Raw genomic sequence first — 18,938 nt, 5'->3', positions numbered from 1 at the left:
AGATGGTAATGTTATTCCAGTATTATTAACACACAATTAAAATGAGTAAAACAAACTAAAACAATTTTGTTTTAGTTTCACAGACAAAAGTATTTTAATGTCAGTGTTAAATTGTATTGTGCACCTACTGTTACTACTACTACTACTACTACTAATGTATTAAATTGTAGTTTTAAATATAAAAATAATAATCTGAGGGCAACATGTAACAGTTCACAAATCAGTTTTATTAATTTAAACACAATCAAATAATAATGTCAAAAACATCTGTACACATATTTTGCAGACACAACAATCTTTTGCGTTTCACAATGAGGCCCATGTAGTTTAAAGTATTTCCAGTTTGCATTTATGATTGCAACATAATAAAAAAAAGCGTGCTGTATGAATCTATAAAACATTTCCACTAGTTACCTACCATTACCTTGATCTAGCAGCAATATGTAGATACCCCCAGAGCACGGGGGAAGAAGTTGTTGTTTGATAAGAAGGGGATCCAAATTGAAATGTAAAGGCCAACAGTGATCATGTGCAAAGGAGGGAAAATTAGAAACGCAACAAATGGGTTTCTGTTTAAGAAATTCACAGTCGATAGCACATGTCCTGTATGTTCACAAACCCCTCGAAGTTAGTGGCTTTTCTTTCAATGTTCATTACGGTTTCCCCATCCACAGATGTAGAAGCATTATGAAAAGGGCTTTGTGTCTTTAAACTATTTCAAAGAGGGACACAGAATGTATTTTCAAAGTCGAAATAAAAACACTACATTATACAAAATTATGCTTGCTGTACAAGAGGTGTTATAGCGCTTGTATAAAAGATAATAAAACCTATTCAAGCCTGCTTTAAAATTTTTAATTTGTTATCAAGATGGCTCTCAGGAGGCAGGAAATAGTGAGTTTTCTCACTTCCACGCCATATACGAAAAACTTATCAGAATTAAGTTTGCTTTCAAATATACGGGGTCAGGGCTGCAAGCTGGTGAAATGCCGTAAGGACACAAATTGTGAGCTACCTTTCTGAATAACTAAGAAACCCAAATACCTCTTTCCCTTTAAAATATGAGTCTAAAAAGAACTTGCAGTAAAGGAGACCTGTTATGCTGTGTAAAGATGTGACTGCAGTTTCCTGTAAGGACGAGAAACGTCACAGAATCAAATGAAAGGTCATTGACACTTGACATCCATGCTTTTGGTCTTAACAAAATGATTTATCACAAAATCCCATTATCTACATATTTGTTTACTGAACAAAACTTGAACACATCAACACTTTCAGGCTTTGCACAAGCTTATGTGCGATGGGATGCCTTTTATTTTATTTTTTTTTACGTGAAAAAGCATTGCCACCTTTTAAGAGCACGTACCTAAATGAATATAGGAAGGAATAGTCCAGTGATTACAAACTTACACACACAAAAAAAGATTTCCTCTATACACGATTGTCTCAGCATTGTAAATAAAGTTTTTTGTAATTTTCTTAAATTATTAGAAAAACCCCTTTTTTTGTTTCTTCCATAAATGTCTTCCTCTCGCTGTGGTTGGAAATCAATAGTACTTTGTAAAAGGCACGAGTCTTTGTCGTCGAGGTACCTTCTCTGTGGCACGGTGCCACTCACAAAGTCTCTGTTCATAAATAACAAGCACAGGACTCCCAGGCCGACGGTCAACAGAGGAGCAGTCGCTTGGTCTGTCTGTCCAATGACATAAGAGAGACTAAAAAGTAGGTAGACAGATAAGGAACAGAAAGAGACGGGAGGTGAAGAGCTAGAGGGACGGAGAAATGTCACCACCAGTAGTCGTGGGCCTGTGGTTTACTGTAGCTGAGTTCTGTGGCGAGGCGAGGCAACATGGGCGAGGCCACCAGTAGCGCTGCTCTCCTCACAGGTGTGGACCCCGACAGAGTCCCGGCACAAACAGGGGGCCGTAAAACACTTTGACAGCTTCAGAAAGCGGCCAATTCACAGTAACAGGGCAAGCAGCTGCAGCGCCGTAAATTTACCTCTCTCCTTCGCTTCCAGAAAAAAAAAGAAAAAAAAAAAAAGTTTAGGGTTAAGACGAAGTGTGACCATATGTCAGCACATTAACCGTGTGCTCAGCCTTTTTTTCTCTCCATTCTCCTCTTCTTTTCTTCCTGTGTAGTGGAAGACAGACGCCAGGCAGCGCAGGGGGGTCTTTTCTGAGCTGTAGGGTCTGCGGCAAGCTTGGGACGGGGCTGGAGGGCGAAGGTGAAAGGTTGCAGGGTGTGCTGAGGCGGAGCAGGGTGTACCATGGTGCTGTAGTGCTACAAGTACTCCAGGTCTAGAGCGTGGTGGAGGGCCATGAGGTCTGAATGGCTGGAGATCCTCCAGAAGGGCATGTTGTGCTGAGGGAGGAATAAAAACGTTTTCATTTCAAACACTGAACAAATCATATATTCTATATGTTTTAGGGCTGAAACAATTTGTCAATGAATTGATAAGTAATCTACAAGAGTTTAATCGATCCTTTCAGTTATTTATCAAAAAAAAATGCTAACGATTCTTTCTTTTGGTCGGAGAAAAAAAAAAAAGGAGCTATTTAAAGACATGGGAAACTGTGAGCTGAATAATTATCAAAAACCATTACTTGTAGCCCATCTTAGCACTTGCAAGAAGCGCTAAGGGGATTTTATTCTTTACACTGCAGCTAATACATTCAATGAATGAAGTACTGTAAGCCTGGTCCTTTCACCAGGAAAAGCAATCATATTAATAACACATGCCGACTGCTCCTCTTGGTCCCTTGTGCAAATGTCTATGCAGCCAAATAGTACATATGTACCTCTAACTAATTTCTCTCCTGCATAAACATGTAGTTTTATACCACCAAGCGAATCCAGTAGCTGTCTTCAACGTCAACAGAAATAAACTCCCCACAGGGTCTTTTGAATGAACCTCCTGCCTGCCAGTGTGTGTTTGGGACAGTGCAAATGAGCTGTTGTTCCCAAGCAGAGGACGGGGGGAGAAACCTGAGTCGCAGAGAATGAAAGGAGCTTGTCAGGTAGAGTCCTCAGCTCCTCAGTGTGTGGAGCCCATTACCCCTTATCAAAAGGTATGGCCTCTCCCAGGCATATGTTCCGCTTAGGAGAGCCTGCACTGACCCTTAAAAAGCTCTTTGCTTTTTGTTTTGTAAATTGTCTTTGCTTTTAAGTTTAAAAGCTGGAGATGCTATCTCTACCTTCTCTCCCAGGCGATGGTAATAACTGAAGGCAGAATTGTTTCAGGGGTTGCGGATTTTTTTTTTTTTTTTTTAGGTGGAGGAATGAGGGCCGGGAGAACTTTTAGACATTTTGCTTTTGTAGTTCCACACGATGTCACGTCTGATGTGTGCCTCCCGACGGGTGAAATTGTTGTGTTATTTCACGTCCTCTCTGATGTTGACACAGAAACCTTTTACCGCATGGCGTGTCGTGGGACTCGCACCACTCAGACGGGGGAGAAAAAAACCCGCCTTATCCTTCCATCAATGTCACTCTCCAACAACTCAAGACTGAGTGAAAATATTTGCATCTTTTTCCACAATCATCCTTCAAGACCATATTCCCAGGGTGTGTTCGCTTTTCATAATACAGAGCTATTGCTTTACACACTTATCCAGGGTAAAGGTGGATACTTCTTCCTAATCGCTGCCTAATCACTCTTCATCTGTCCTCACGCTTCTACTCGTTGTTTACTGAGAAACAGGTGAAAAAGGAGCTGGAGGCTTTTCAAAGGGAAACTCCATGTCTTCACCCTGACACTGTGGCTCACCGTTACTGTCAGTGAAATATGCCTTTTGACCGCTGATTAATTTGCTAATGAATATGTTTGCTGTGTGCGGCTTGCATGCGGCATTTGGTTTTCATCCAAACTTGGCAGAAACGCTGAATACACAAATTGTGGAGCAAGAGCCGACAGGTAACATAAAAAGGACAATGTCAGATTCATCTGAACAGACACCGGCGGCTTTTTTGATCCGTCTCGTGCTAACAGGCTTGTCATTGCAGTTAATAATCCAATTCCATCAACAATGATTTAAGTCTCCTTTATGCATACTCTATTTACAATGTGCCTTCAACAAGCCTGAAAGGGCTTGCCTAGCATTACACACACAGCATTCACGCTGCTCAGGGCACCGAGCAGGAATATATAATTATGCCATCTCTCCCCTCCCCTGCTCTGTAAACCTGAGATGGCAGAGGAAGAGCGCTGATTACACACTACAGACTTTCTCTCTTGTACTTGGACACCATATAAGAGGATAAACAAATGCAAGTTAAGTAAGACTGTTAAGCAGGCGAGCTGATTCCTTTCTTTGGAAAAGTATGGCAGGTATGTTTTGTGTTCTGCAAGCATTCATAATGAACTCCTGACCTTCAATCACAAGTCCAAACATTGTCTTTTCTCCTAGATCTGTGTATTTTTGTATGTGGTGTGTACTATTCGACTTCTTACCTTTTTTGAGCCTTGCTCCTCTTCCACACCATCTCCAACAACAATGTAAACAACTTTCCTCCCGAACCTTTGAATTACTCTCTCAAAGCAGCTCTCTTTCCCTGTGGGGGGAGTCGACAGCAGGATGTTAGTGGAGCGTTGAGTGGATGCAAACAGATACACAGGCACACGGACACTTGCAGGGACCCACACTAAACACCCTCAAGTTGATTCAAAGGCACAGGGTGACAAGAGCCCCTTTAAAAACACCACACGTACAAAATAGTGCAGAGTGTAAACACTTTGAGTTCAGCGAGGAGATGTGATAAGATCAGCCCTCAGATAAAGACAATCTGAAAAGCATTAACTCTGCCCTTCTGCTCCTCAACCATGGGACAAATGGATTTAAAACAGCTAAAATCACTCTTGCATGCTACAGGGTTTGGTTAGGAGGACCAGTGCGCTTAACGCTCCGAGGAACCCTGAACTACACTCTGCACTGACGGGCCTGAAAATGGTGTGGGAGTGAAGCTTGATTGTTTATTTTGCATTTGAAACAGTGAAGAAGGGGAAGTACTGGAGGAAAAGGGGGCAGATTGGAGGAGGAAGAGGGGGGCGTCGTGTTGCTGTGGAATGACATAAATGTGCAGAAGTGGTTTCATATGCAGAGACTGAACAGGAGAGGCCAGGGGAGGCCCAGCGCAGGCCCAGCTCCAGGAAAATAATCCCAGGCTGATTAGACCTATTCCTTCATAGAAGAACATCAACCCTCTCCGGTGACTGAATCTCCCAGCCCATCCACGCCTCTGTCCCATCACTTAGGTAGCACGTGTGTCTTAACTTTCTACACTCACGGAGCTAAAATAATTATCATTCATGTCCCAAAGTGATAGATTGAGCACAGCGGACTAAAAGAAAAAAAGGATTCAAATTACACGTTTACCTATTTTGGTTGCACTATAAATATTCTCGATAGGAAAGACTATCCCCAAGCCGTAGAGCAGGACCTTAGCCAGGGCAGGGATGAGCTGTGTGGTGGTCACCAGGATATTCACACAGTTTGACCTGCAGTATAGAAGCAGAGGAGAGCAAAGGGATGACATCATTCTAAATCACTTGGAGGGAGGACAAAAGAAAACACAGTGTGCCGAAAATAAAGCATGTCATGTCATGCAATGAGGGATTGAATCTCAGATTCCTTTTAAAGTCAGGTCTTTTAGCACACTTTCAAAATCAGATGACAAAGCCTATCCAGAAGAGCATTGGCATTTTCTTTAATAGCTTGGGAATGTGAAGTTGACTTATTTACACCACATGCGAGTTTATATATGTGCGGTATGGCACTGGGTACAATTTTCCTCACTGGAGTCCTACCTTGAGTGGATTAATGTTAGTGCTTTCAGTGCCAGTGTTAACCAGGAGTCCGTCAAGGCTTCAATTTCTGCTCGCAATTGCAACCAGGCTTCCCTTTTGGCTGGGCCCAGCAGACCTGAAACGCAGGGTAACATTGTTTAGGTTGGACCAGCCCTCCGAATACCACTGAAATTTTCAAAATTTACTCTGACCAAGTGGTGTGGCATGTGTGCTTTTAGAACACACACACGAACATGTGCAGACACTCACACAAACACCCGCACAAATAAGGCACGAACATCTGCAAACTCGTTTCTACTCGACATATCTTTACAGAGCAGCACTGCTTGTTGGGGATTACCTCCGACGTTATTTTTGTAGGTGGTGTAGATTTCTTTTACTCGTCTGTAGCGGAAGGCCAGTTTTCTCATCCAGTCCACGCCTCCCCGCACCCCTGTGGCCAGACATAGATTGGCACTGGTCGCCGCTGCGTGGAAACCGTCAGCGCCGAAGTTATACGTACTGAGATGAAGACAAAGAAAGGATCTGTTGGAACAGGCTGGGCCAACGTTGACGCAAGCAAACGGCACAGTTTATGTTGACTACTCGACCAAGAATGAAAGTGTACCAGGTTGTACCTCAGATCCTGGCCATTGTCATCGGAGGACACATCGTCGATATGTACCTGGTCACATTCCTGGAATACACAAAACAAATATTTAGAGTAATCTAGGATTCACACAATCTTAAAGAAATACCGTCTTTTTAAGGGGTGAGGTTTATATCTTGGGAAAGGACACTCCCCACATGTTCCAGGTCAATTTCACTAGAAACAACATATTTATTTAGGAATTTCTGCTTTGGCTGGACACCTCAGTCTTAATCCCCTTCGCCTTGACTTTTTCTTTACATCCTTTTGAATAACTTCTCCACGTTTCTTCCCTTGTGTCCTGACCAGCTCTGTCCAAATAAAATCTAACCTCATCATCAGTCAGAATGGACTGCTACCACTAGAGGGGTCTAAAGATATGCACACCCACAGACATAACCAATTAGGTCTCAATCATATATATATATATATATATATATATATATATATATATATATATATACACACACACACACACACACACACACACACACACACACACACACGCTAAATGTATAAAGAGCCTTGGCACTAATGGTCTGTGCATGTGTCTGTGTAAGAAGTGTGTGCATCTCTAAACATATGTGCACACTCCTCTTCCCCTTTGGGGGTGCCTGGCTCCTCTTGGAAAGGTAGAGGGATTCTGCAGCTCTGCACTGATTCTGCTGGTACACAGTAACACAATCCAGACTTTCTGGTGAATGTAACCTACTAGAAAAATTGAACCTGATGCTAACCGCCAATGAAATTATGACCTCTGATTGCTGCTGCGCCACACACCAACACAGCCCCGGGGCCAGTCAGCCAGCCAGCCGGCAAAAGAGTGCAGGAGAAAGCAGACTAAAAATCTGTTATTAGTTTTCCATTTATAGGAGAGCTCTAGTGCCTCGTCCTTCCTCCCCTCTCTCCGCCCCCCTCAGCCAGCTTGAAATGCGAGGGAGTCCTGCCTTGGCATTCAGATCAACACATTTCACATGGGGCAGAGCACAGACTAGCAAATCTTCTCTTTTGCTAAAACTTGGCCAGCAATTTAGCCAACAGGAGGTTGAGCAATCACCTTGTTAAGAGCAAAAGGTTTTGAAATGAGTGTGACGTCAAACTCTCAATTTGTTTCAGTCAGCCCAAATCTTGAATGAATAACAGAGAGCGTATTTGATATCTCTATGAAGTAGTTTAAAGAATTTCTGCGGAAAGCTACAGGTTTTAAATTGGTTGTGTAAATGCCCAAAAGGTTAGTCTCACTCTCACCTGTTTAAAGTTATGTGCGAAATAATAATTTCTCATGGAAATTGAAACTTGAGGGAAAGAATTCCTCCGGTCTCAAGTATGAAAAATCCCTCCCGATTTTTTAAGCTTTTTAATTAAGTTTCATCCGGCTGTTAAGACACCAAAACACAGAAAGGACTTCCTTGTTTTAAGTCAATCAAATTGAGGCCAAATGCTGACGTTATTGCATTCCTCTCTAATGCTAGAGCAGGGTAAGGGTAAGGGCTTTGGATTGTAAACCTTTTTTATTTTACTGGTTCCCCTCTGAACAAATTTTTCATCTCCCTGGATTTGTGGGGAAAGGGAGGGGAGAGAGACGTGAGGAAAAACTCAAACCAGCTGTTCTTTAACAGAATTAAAATCTTGACCCTCCAACCCCTGCTCTAATGCAGCCATTCTCTCGCCAAGACTCTCCCAGCAAGCCCCGAGATCCAAAGAGGAAAAGACTTTGACCCTGTGACCCCTCTCCCCTCCTCTCCGGGGCTCCGGCACCCCGATAAGGGGGTGGAAGGGTAGAGAGGTGGAGATGGAGGTGAGCAGCGGGTAAAGGCTGGGGGAGAGAGTCCAAAGTGACCTCACATGGAGAGAGCTCGGAGCCCCATGTTCCAGAAGATGGACTGCCAATTGGAGATGGGGTGCAGGCAGGGGCTCTTAGCTCTGTTGGTCTAATCTGTTTCCAGACACTCACCAGCAGATCTTTAATAGTTGAAGAAAGCAGCAATTTGTCCCAGCTTGAAGATCTGCTGCCAACAAACTTGCAGATAATTTATGTTTGCAAATTATCCCCATTTTTTTCTCAGAACGGAACCCAAGCCAGAAGTATTGGTGTGCTTAATTCCTTAAGTAGTAGAGGCATGTCAGTTTGTTTAGGAAAACAAAAACTGCACTCTGGGTTAAGCACCTCATAAAGCCTTCTTTCAAAGACCTCCCATTCTGGTGCAAGTGACTGGAATACTTCTATTATCCAGTAATTACCTGCTGATGAATCAGACACAATCAGCCCACTGCAAAGCATATCATTCCGTCATTGAATGCTGTCTCCCGGTACCTTGTTTGATGACAATAGTTCCTCATGTTTGTCCTTCCCCTGCAATGTGTTTCTTTCAGAGTCTGACAGCCAGCATGGATCAAAACAGCTATGTGAGAACAATATTACTCAGCATGTTAATTATGGGCCTACTATAGGTGCCAGAGCTCCAACATGACCCGAAAAACATAAATGTCCCAGTAATTAGGCCTAACTATAGCCATTATAATTGCTGCCTGATTATGAATGATTTTTAATGGACTTTTCCAAATCCTCAAAACTAATAAACACATCAAACCTCAACAAATGTGAAGTGTTAAAATTTCAAACCGCCAAGAAAAATACACTGAACCCCTTCTATTTTCTTGTTTCTGCATGTTTACATAGTTTTTCAATTCTGTAGATATTATAACGCTTAATTAACAGCTGAACTGAGCTCAAGACCTCCAAATAAATGGTTGTCTGTGTGTGTGTGTGTGTGTGTGTGTGTGTGTGTGTGTGTGTGCTGTGAATAAAAAGGGAGGGGGGTTATGGGAAGAATGCGCAGACTCCAACAATTACTGTTCCCAGCTGGGGCTGGCATAAACCTCTGCACTGGCTTCCTGGGAGGACTAGGGAAGCTAATAGAGGAGGTGGCTGTGGGTAATGTTGTACAGTAACCCTTACACATACTCATTAGGAGGCACTTCTAAAGGCCTCGTAAACACCACAGAGCCATGGATGGTGCAGGTTCAAGTCAGTTAAGTACAGTCATATAGTTGAAGTGGATAGGATGGAAAGAAACACTATGGGGTGGTGAATGTTCCTAACTGACAGACTCAATGGCATTCCAGCATTGTTGGATGAATGGATAATGAAACACCACATAAATAGAACAGATCTGAAAAATGCATTCTAAGTAAATAGAAAGCAACTAAATATGTGTCTCATAAAAAAAAGAGTGTCAGTTTCATCTTGTGATAAAGTAGCTCATTTATATGCATGCACGACTAATTCACTGACTCATTGGAAAGCATAAAAGAAAAAAATAACATACTGCTATTATTTTGTTTGTATAACACTAGCAATAGAATGTCAAGGCTTCAAGATGGTGGCACATTGAACGGCAGTCAGAGAATTACTAAGAACCTTTTGAACCTTATGTCTTTTCCATCGAATCCCCCCATTCTTTCCTCACCAAGCAAACAGTGGTCTCTCTAAAACCTACAATCACCACTAACTCACACCAGATGTTCCTACTGTACTCAGGAGTGAAGACCCTCCACCAGAAGCCATTGCAATTACTCCTTATGCAAACACTATGTCTTTCTGTTAAATTCATCAGCAAAATTTTTTTTCTTCTTTTATCTGGGCTACCAAGCAGTCTTTATCTGTACAGGAAAGACGCCAAAAAATGCACAACAATTGAATACAGGCTTTTTTCTGCCTCGGGATGCTTCCGTCTCTACATCATTCACTCTCTCTTCCTTTCCCTGTCTCTCTGTCTTTCCACTAGTCTGCTGAAAACCCTTCACTGTGGAGGAAGCTATCAGTGCCCTCTTTGTTCCCTTGGCATCTGTCATTAAGCAATCAGGGCTGACGGTCTGAGTCTTCCTGCAGCCCTGGAAAGAGCTCTGAGTGGTGACTGCAACAGTCAGAGGCAGGAAGAAGAAAGACGGGGAAAGTCAGCAATACATGTTACCAAAACACAGAAAGGGCCGTGCTATCTAAACTTAGAACTGACTTAGAACTCTTAGACTGGTTTTACCCATGAAGGTCTAGGTCACTGTCGCATAGACAGCATCCACTTATCGGCTACAAGCTGCCCCACTTGCCCCCTCTCTCTCAGGTGAGCTGTTGGGGTGGGGGTGGGTGGTCAAAACCACAGTGTGAGCGATAACAGCCGTCATCACAGCATTCCTTGTGACCCTACAGGCTAATGCCATGTGAAAAAGCCTCATCCATGGTTCGCAGGTTCTCAATACCGCCACTCCACCGGCAGTGGCTGTCATCCCCCCCGCGGTCTGTGACCCCCAGCAACTTCCTTCTCCGTTCCCACCACAGGCACCCCTGTCTGTGGGGAGGGGGGGAAGAAGGAGGGTGCAGAAAGGAGGGGGGCCATGATTACCTGGGGGTCAAACACAGGATGTGGGTAACAAAGGGAGAGTTCTTCAAACCCACTTCATTCCAATCCACAATCTGTGCTTGAACAGCCACGGAATTCAAACAGCGGCGCCAAACAAAGCACAGGTATAGAGCAGTATATGCTGGTTTTACAAAAATTCACACGATCAGGAGAAGGGATCCAGAGGGAGCTCAAGTACGCTTTGCTCAGGAACAGAATGAATTTTACCAAAGTGGTCTGTAAAGCGCTGCTGTATTGCCTGGAAAAGTTGGAAAAAAAAGAATCACCCCACAGGTAGAAAGTGAAAAGTATGAATTAATATGTGTGATGGATGAGCTGCTTCTCATTATTTCCTATTTTTGGCAATGCAAGTCCAAACCACATCTCAAGGAGAGTGACAGTAAATGCAATATCAAATCTCACTCGTTTCAGCATTTTTCCTTTGCAGCACACGTATCCATAGAGAAAGGGTTTATTCTTGCCAAGTGGACTGTTGTTTGGACAAATCTGTGCAAGTTTATGCTCTCTTCCTCCACAGACCGTGCTGGGCAGGTGCTGTGTCTTCCTCTTTGATTCAGGACAAGAAATCTATTCTTAAATATCATCATTTGTCACCAAACAGTAATGTTATATTTTCCATGCACCCTCAACCCCTATTGGTGCATGAATCGGCTGTGTTAGGATAGTGGGTAGAGTGTGGGGGTGAGGTGGAGCTCTGTGGAGCGAAGATTGACAGGGTGGCTTTGAAACTTCCACTTTCTCTCTGTAGTCTTTCCAAAACACATCAGTGGCCCCGCCTCGAGACGTTATGGAGTTATGTTGAGGAGCATGACAAAACTGCTGTATCAGTGGCCAGACAAATGATGAAATACCCACATCAGTGTGTACAGACCTAAAGACGCCCATCTGACAAAATATACTATGTATGAAAATAGCCTTTTGTAGTTCACTGTTGCAATTATCTGTTATGATAGCGGTATTGAAATATAAATCTACAGTGTTAATTGGTAGCCGATCAACTGAATGATTTAATGAAAAGCACAGTTGGCATTATGTTCCTCCTTACTGGGAATAAAATCTTAAAAATATACTATCAAGGAAAACACCATAAAGCTACCAATCATATGGAATGGCGAGAACAGGATCTGACTCTCTACAGTGGGACATAAAACCAACAGAATGGCTCCACACTAAGAGGCTCTGGAGGGCCATTTCAGCCACTAGGAAAAGGTAACCATGCATTTCACAGCATCTCTCATTAACAGGCAGCCCCTGGGTGAGAGTGACAGAGGAGGTTTCAACCCTTCGACTGCAGGCTGGGAGCTGTAAAAGCCAGTCAGCTCACAGTGTCACAGGGTTGCTCCACAGGTGTGTGTGTGTGTGTGTGTGTGTGTGTGTGTGTGTGTGTGTGTGTGTGTGTGTGTGTGTGTGTGTGAGAGAGAGAGAGTATGAGAATCTGCGGGGAATTTCACGAGCGTTCGTACAGTATGTATGTGTGTGTTAAGAATTTGCAGCACAACATGTTTAGAGTGCACGTGCATAAGTGTGTGAGAGAGGGTTGCACACAGCATGGAGGCATCAGTGGACTAATTTAAATTGTTCCCACCTTTAGAGACCTCTCCCCCTCTCTCTCCCCGTGAGTGGTTTGCCCTCATGCCCTTTATCCTCCAGACAGGGAGGGTTGTTTTCTCACCCAGGGAAGGGGGAGACGGCAGCCCCCGTACCCCACTGAGTAGGGAACACAGGGGGCTCGGCCATCGAGAGAGAGGCCCCTGGTTCCCACATACTGCTCGGCGTGAGCGTTTGGGCTGCAGCAGCGCACCTACAGTAAACTCACACCCTGAGTCACAGCAGAGCTGTCAGTCTTCCCAGTGAGCTCAGCCTCAGTAGGCTTCATTATACACATCACTTCAGACCATCAATTAACTCCACATTCAACCCCATACCCACCACTACTAAAATGGTGAAACAAATGTATTATAATTCAAAAATAAGATATATATATATATATATATATTTATATACACACACACATATATACACACACACACACACACACACACACACACACACACACACACACACCACATATCTTCTTAGTAATTTAGTAAATTAGTTAAATAAAATATTAAAAGGTTATTATTCCCTTTAAGTGTAATTCTGAAAATACAATTATAAAATAAATAAATTATTGAAATTACCTTTCCATTAGGATGGTGCTGTTAACTAACAAATTACAAACGTGATCGATTTTGTATTACGTTTTGCTTTCGATATAACATTGATTATATTTTTGTCTCTGTAGCTATTGAAATACACCTTCTTCTATAGGGAAAATGAATACAGTGGCGATCACATCAATAAGGATTATATTGCCTTAAATTACTTTTCTAATACTTCCCTCAGTGAGAGCATTTTTGATGATAAAAACAGTGAAAAACAAACAAACCTTTATAGAGAGTAGCAAATGGTTTGTGCAGGATGATCGATAGAGATTTGTGTGTGTGGTTGGGAGGGGAAGTCTTTTGGGGAGGTGTAGTATTTCAGGGACGCACCTTCAATTCTATCTAACAGTGAATGAAAAAAGAGCGCTGATCCAGAATAAGGTTAGAGGAGAAAGAGGGAGAGAGAGAGAGAGACGTAAGGGTGAAACTGATCCCTGTTGACCCCTTCGGCATGCCCTCTTTCTTTTTATGACTTTCCTCTAAATCGTCACTCACCAGCTCTATCAACGCGGTCCAGCCTCCATTCACACACACACTCTCACACACGCACACACACACACACACACACACACACTTGAATCCATAATACTCAAGACTAGCGTTGGCTGTGGCTTCAGCAGGCTAAGCACAATATTATGCTTATTGTGATGTTTAGAGGCCTGTAAACAACACTTGTGCATTCAAAACTGATCATAATTTATCTTAAAAACTAACATTTTAATACAAGCAAAATAACCTAAGACTGCACATAAAGTGAAGTTGTAAGGACACAGAGTCCATATGTAATCTTCCTGTGCCGAGGCTGGCAGGACAACAGTGTTAAGACTTAGATGGACCACTCTCTCACTCTCTCTCTCACACACACACACACACACACACACACACAGAGAGTTAGGCCACTAACTCTGCACCTGTGTTTCTGCACAGCCTCTGGGGTCTCTCTTTATGGCTTAGACTAAATTAGATGGACCATATGCATTTCTGCACATGCTTAAATACATAACTGCTGCTGGCTGCGGTATTTATAGTTGGACTCTATTTAGCTTTATCTGAGATGGAGGACTGTAAATCAGCAGAGAGGAAACACAACTGGTTCAGCATTGCTGAGAACTGGCACTAACACAGACTGGCTCAGCTCAGTTTAAGGAGGAGGAGAGATCAATATGCCTTCAAGAGAATGTCACTCCTCCTCTCTGGTATGATTATTAATGACAATCATTGCAGCGTCTGCAGAGGTCTTTACATTGGGCGTTCTAAAAAGCATTCTTGCAGCAGACCACACATTGCTATTTTAGTCATAATAGTATAGTTTTAGCTGGAAAAAACTCTCAAGCTTTAAAGTGTCAAAACAAAATCTAATAATTTGGTTACTGAGATAGAGCAGAGGAAATATATGCGTTGCATTTTAAAATAATTTTATAAGCAGTCTGAGCTGCCAATTCATCTGTGAACGGTTTCATCACACATGAAAAGAAATCAAAACACAGGACAGATGTTGAGCAAAACCACATTTAAGCGTTGTCACAAACTGCCATTTTTTCAAATGATTGGGGCACATCTATTAAATAAAGTGCAGCTACAATGGATTCTACATGGCCAGCGCATAAGGAAATATTTAACCAGCCAATTGCAGCCAATTAACTTTGATCATGATGACTGTGTTTGGAATCTCAGTCACTCGTCTGTCTGGGAGAGTATGAACATTTTCTTTCCCTGTCTTTCCCTCCTTCTTGGGTTTGCTTCATGTAACACAGCCAAACATGGTGGTGAGTAATGATACTTGGCAGACTGGCCACAGATCTCTTCACACTTAGTATCAAACAAAACATTTCCTCTACTGTGAGGTCAGCATAAAGCAGGACACTAAGGAAAAGCGCTGGGTCAGTGGGATCAGATTCACTGGGAGAAAGAGACTAAGAGGAGGAGGCAGGGACAAAAATCGCAAAAATAAAAATCGCAGAGAGAGAATCGGATAGAGCTATTGTTGACAAAAATGACATTGAGATGAATTGCTTTGTTTATTGCTAAAATGTGATGAGCACTGATAGTGAGCTGGGTTTGACATCTGGATCCGGAGAGAGGGTAGCGGGTGCGCTTCATGTCTGTTCATGTGTATATATGTATGGACAAATGTGGCACACACTTTTCTGTACATACACTCTGAGCCTATAAGCATACCTGACCCTTTGGTCTTTCACCTCTCCCTAGAGTGAAGCAGACACTCAGACATCCCACCACACCCACATGCACACACCTCCCTACCCTTGATCCCTCTATTTCTGATCCCCATGGGCAGATTTTACACTAGCCGTACATGAATCAGGGGGGCAAAGAGGCGTGGGAGGGGAGATGGTGGGGGAGATGGCGGGGGATTTCATGCTGCGACGGAAAGGTCTGTGGTGTAGGTGGACAGCGACACCAAGCACACAGCATGACACACAGGCAGACAGAGCGGCCACAGAAACGCTAGAGCTTGACAAATTGAGCTGGCCGCTACGGTAGTGGGAAGGAAGTGATGGTGGCGGTGGGGGCAGGGCTGGTGACCCAGGAATGAGACTCACAGCACATGTAAAATTCATGGTATCCCTTGGGCTCCGAGGTAATACTTCACCACTATGGGACTGATAACTGAGAAAGTAGCTCCATGCTACGAAACAGTTGTTGCTGCTTTTATGTAACTCTTAGTGGACTGTACTTACACTTCTGTTGGAATATATACACACATCTGACCACTAAAACCATCAAGCTGAACAGAAGACATTTGAGCAGAACAGGAACATAGTAGAGCTAAAGACAGCTTACAAAAAACTAAAATAGACGCACCTCCAAGTCGTTAAAGAATAGGTGTGTGTCGGCCAAGTTGAAGATCATTTCTTCCATCCTCAGGCCTAATGATACAGACGTCGGCGGATCCTGAAAAATAGACAAAACCATTTAAATCTAATTAAATTCGTACTTCTAAATATTGAGGTCATTTTTTCCATCTGAAGGGGTTAATGTGAAACAATAAATAACGTTGTTCCCTGTAAGTCACTCAATTAACACAGAATCCCTTAAAATTCCTCAGCAGGCTATTCCCATAAAAGAAGACATTAGGCGGACTTGAAAGTCTCAGCCTCTGTTTACGACCCTCTGAAAGGGACCAGAATAGTCATCAGAAATGCCACAGACTTGAACGAATGCAGTAAAAGCATGTCTCTTCTCAGGAGGGGTGGTCGATTTAGAAGAGTTGGGGGCGTCACAGCCTCATCGTAAATAGCCCATTCTCCACATACTTGTGCTGGTGCATCATCTGATTGCTCTACACAATCCATCCTGCGCAACCACTCAGAGGTGTGCATTAATATTTAAAATAATTGAAATGCAAAATAAATAATGTTCTGTTCCCTGCAGCAGGCATAGCTGCAATTTTTCTTAAATCATGATCTCTGTCAGTAATGTGACACGTGCTGTAATGGTGATAGGGTTGCACTGTCTGTAAGATAATACCTAGACAGGAGTGAACTACATTGTAAATAGTTAATGAGCCTGTGACAATGTGTGCGATTTTCCCTTTAAAAAGATAATGAATTTGCAAAAAGTCTTCAGTGCATTTTCACATAAACAAAAAGAAATAAATGTAATTATTTTCTTTTTTGTTACTGCACAAATATCCTTTTTTTTATCTTAAATCTTTAATCAAAATACTGTCGTCAGCAAGCAAAAAGTGAAGGGATACAATAGCAGGCTGTGGAGAAGGATTTTCTGCAGCTGGATGAGACTGCATTAAAGACAGGACCAGAAGCAGGGATTACAGAGTTAAACCACCTGAAGACACACCTGAGCTTTTTGCTGATTACCTGTCACACCCCACAATGCTTATGTTTTCACTAAAATGACAGAGGACAAACCACACAAGTAGAGCTCAATCCCCACTTCTAGCAGCTTTCTCCTTCCTCTTAACCTCCCAGTTTGAATCAATCTTTCAGTCAGAATTCATCAAAAATAATTACCCTCCCACATCAACAGGCTACCAGCTCCCTTTCCCCAACCCCTGCCGCTGTCGGCTGATTTAGCATTATGGGCTGGTTTGGTGGGAAAAGGCAGTGTTCTCCGGTGCGAGTGAATCCTTTCCAATTAAATCTAAACAATCACTCAGTGAGGGAGTTAAGAATACAAGCAGGCCAGAAGACCAAAGTGCTGCTGCTGTCATTGCTCCAGCACCACCTGTCCTGAGATGTCAGTTCCATCCACAGGGGCGCCAAGTCCCCCTTTCCCTCTGAGCCCCTTACCAATAACAACCCCCCATCCATCCCCACCCACTTTAAGCTCTAGCTCTGGCCAGCCCAATAGCAGCACAGCTGGCCTCAGCCATCAGCTTTATGGGGGTGAGCTGCCTTGATGCCAATTAAAAGAGCTGATAAGAGTAGCAGTGTGTTTATGTGTGTATGAGAGGGAGAAAAAAAGAGAATCAGAGAGAGTGGGTGGGAGGTCACAGTAAGGGAGAGAAAGTGTGGATGTGTGCTTACTCAGATATACATCTATTTATAGTAAGCTCAGAGCAGCTATGAGGGAAAACTGTTGAGTAACTTTTTTGTTTGATGAGGATGACACGAATGACAGACAGGAGGGAAGAGAAGGGGTGGTTGTTGTGGTGGATGTTGGTCTGCTTCACTTTCCTTTTTGAGGTAGTTTACAGATCTGCGTTTCTGATAGGATTTGAGGTAGCGTGCTCGGTGGTTGCTGTGAGTAAGCAGCATGTCTCCCTCTTATAATATTGCTTTAATGTGATAGAGTCATGAGAAATGTGCAGAGGAGAAAAAGAGGGAACAAAAGAGAAAACGAGTAAGTGAGAGGGACTCTAACGCCTGTCACATCCTATATGAGCTCTGATGGAACGGGCCCTTATGGAGTCAGGAGTGTTTCCTGTTTCAGAGGAGCACACTGGAGATCCTGTGTATGCATGTGTGTGTGTGTGTGTGTGTGTGTGTGTGTGTGTGTGTGTGTGTGTGGTTGGAGAGTCCCTCATCACTGAGCCACAGCTCCCTAAGCCATAGCTCTCTCTTTACCCAGCATGCAGGGCTGAGAATAAAGTAAATAAACAGTGGAGGGTCGTGGGGCAGCACTCTTTCACCCCAAAAACAAAACACTGCCCCCATCAAACACCCCCTCATACCAGAACAAAGGCACAGAGCACGGGCTGCAGACGCTAAGCTCTCTGACATATGAGGAGCAATATGTCATTTTTGACTTCAAAACCAGAAACCTCCACAGCCAAAACAACCGGTGATTAGAATGCTGTTCTACCGCAAAATAAAATTTATTTTAGTTTGTTTAATTTATCATTATAAAAATTGTGAATGTGTGATGAATTGTCTTCAAGATTGTAATTTTTTTTATGTATTATATCTAAATGGGAAAATAAGAGTGGGTGGTGCAATAAAGGCTGTATAGAACCTATGACCTCAACAAAACCATGAGAATAGGATTCTGCCTTATTTCCCAAATTGTTTGTTTTGAAAGTTTAAATTTGGAGAAGCAATTTACATGGAACAACAAATAGCAAAGTCTGGAAAAGTAAACTCTTCATCTTATAAGCATACACAGTGACATGGGATGGAAAATAACCTTCCAGTATAATAATAATAATAATATGTTTGTTAAGGTTTATATATATGTATGTCATATATTTTTGAATCCTAATTAAGGCAGCTTTAAGAGAATCTCTGTGTTCTAGTTGGAGTTTTGACTGAATTACATCAGTGGACTCAGTCTCCTGCCAGGGTCTCCAGGGAGATCCCGGTCTGAAAAGGATGGATTGAGAAGCACTTAATTAAACTAACAATGTGGCATTTCTGAAGGAGAAAGGAACACTTAAGATGTGTCAATAGACATCCAGAGTG

At 42.8% G+C, this 18,938-nt stretch overlaps 1 protein-coding gene across 20 annotated transcripts in view; it reads right to left on the bottom strand.

The window, feature by feature from the left end:
- Positions 1 to 206: 206 nt before the first annotated feature.
- The window catches only part of eya1 (EYA transcriptional coactivator and phosphatase 1), a 64,774-nt gene continuing 46,042 nt past the window's right edge, over positions 207 to 18,938 (bottom strand). For all 20 annotated transcript variants that reach the window (XM_031282143.2, XM_031282154.2, XM_031282153.2 and 17 more), the window contains 7 exons: positions 15,880 to 15,969; positions 6,424 to 6,482; positions 6,147 to 6,307; positions 5,807 to 5,921; positions 5,376 to 5,497; positions 4,454 to 4,554; positions 207 to 2,364 (listed from right to left, as the gene is read on the bottom strand). In XM_031282143.2, the coding sequence (XP_031138003.1) occupies positions 2,284 to 2,364; positions 4,454 to 4,554; positions 5,376 to 5,497; positions 5,807 to 5,921; positions 6,147 to 6,307; positions 6,424 to 6,482; positions 15,880 to 15,969 (729 nt within the window). In that variant the 3' untranslated portion in view covers positions 207 to 2,283. The remainder of the gene's footprint in view (positions 2,365 to 4,453; positions 4,555 to 5,375; positions 5,498 to 5,806; positions 5,922 to 6,146; positions 6,308 to 6,423; positions 6,483 to 15,879; positions 15,970 to 18,938) is intronic.

Source organism: Sander lucioperca, chromosome 1 (genome assembly GCF_008315115.2).
Source record: "Sander lucioperca isolate FBNREF2018 chromosome 1, SLUC_FBN_1.2, whole genome shotgun sequence".
Classification (NCBI taxonomy): Eukaryota; Metazoa; Chordata; class Actinopteri; order Perciformes; family Percidae; genus Sander; species Sander lucioperca.
This window is presented reverse-complemented; position numbering and strand designations above follow the sequence as displayed.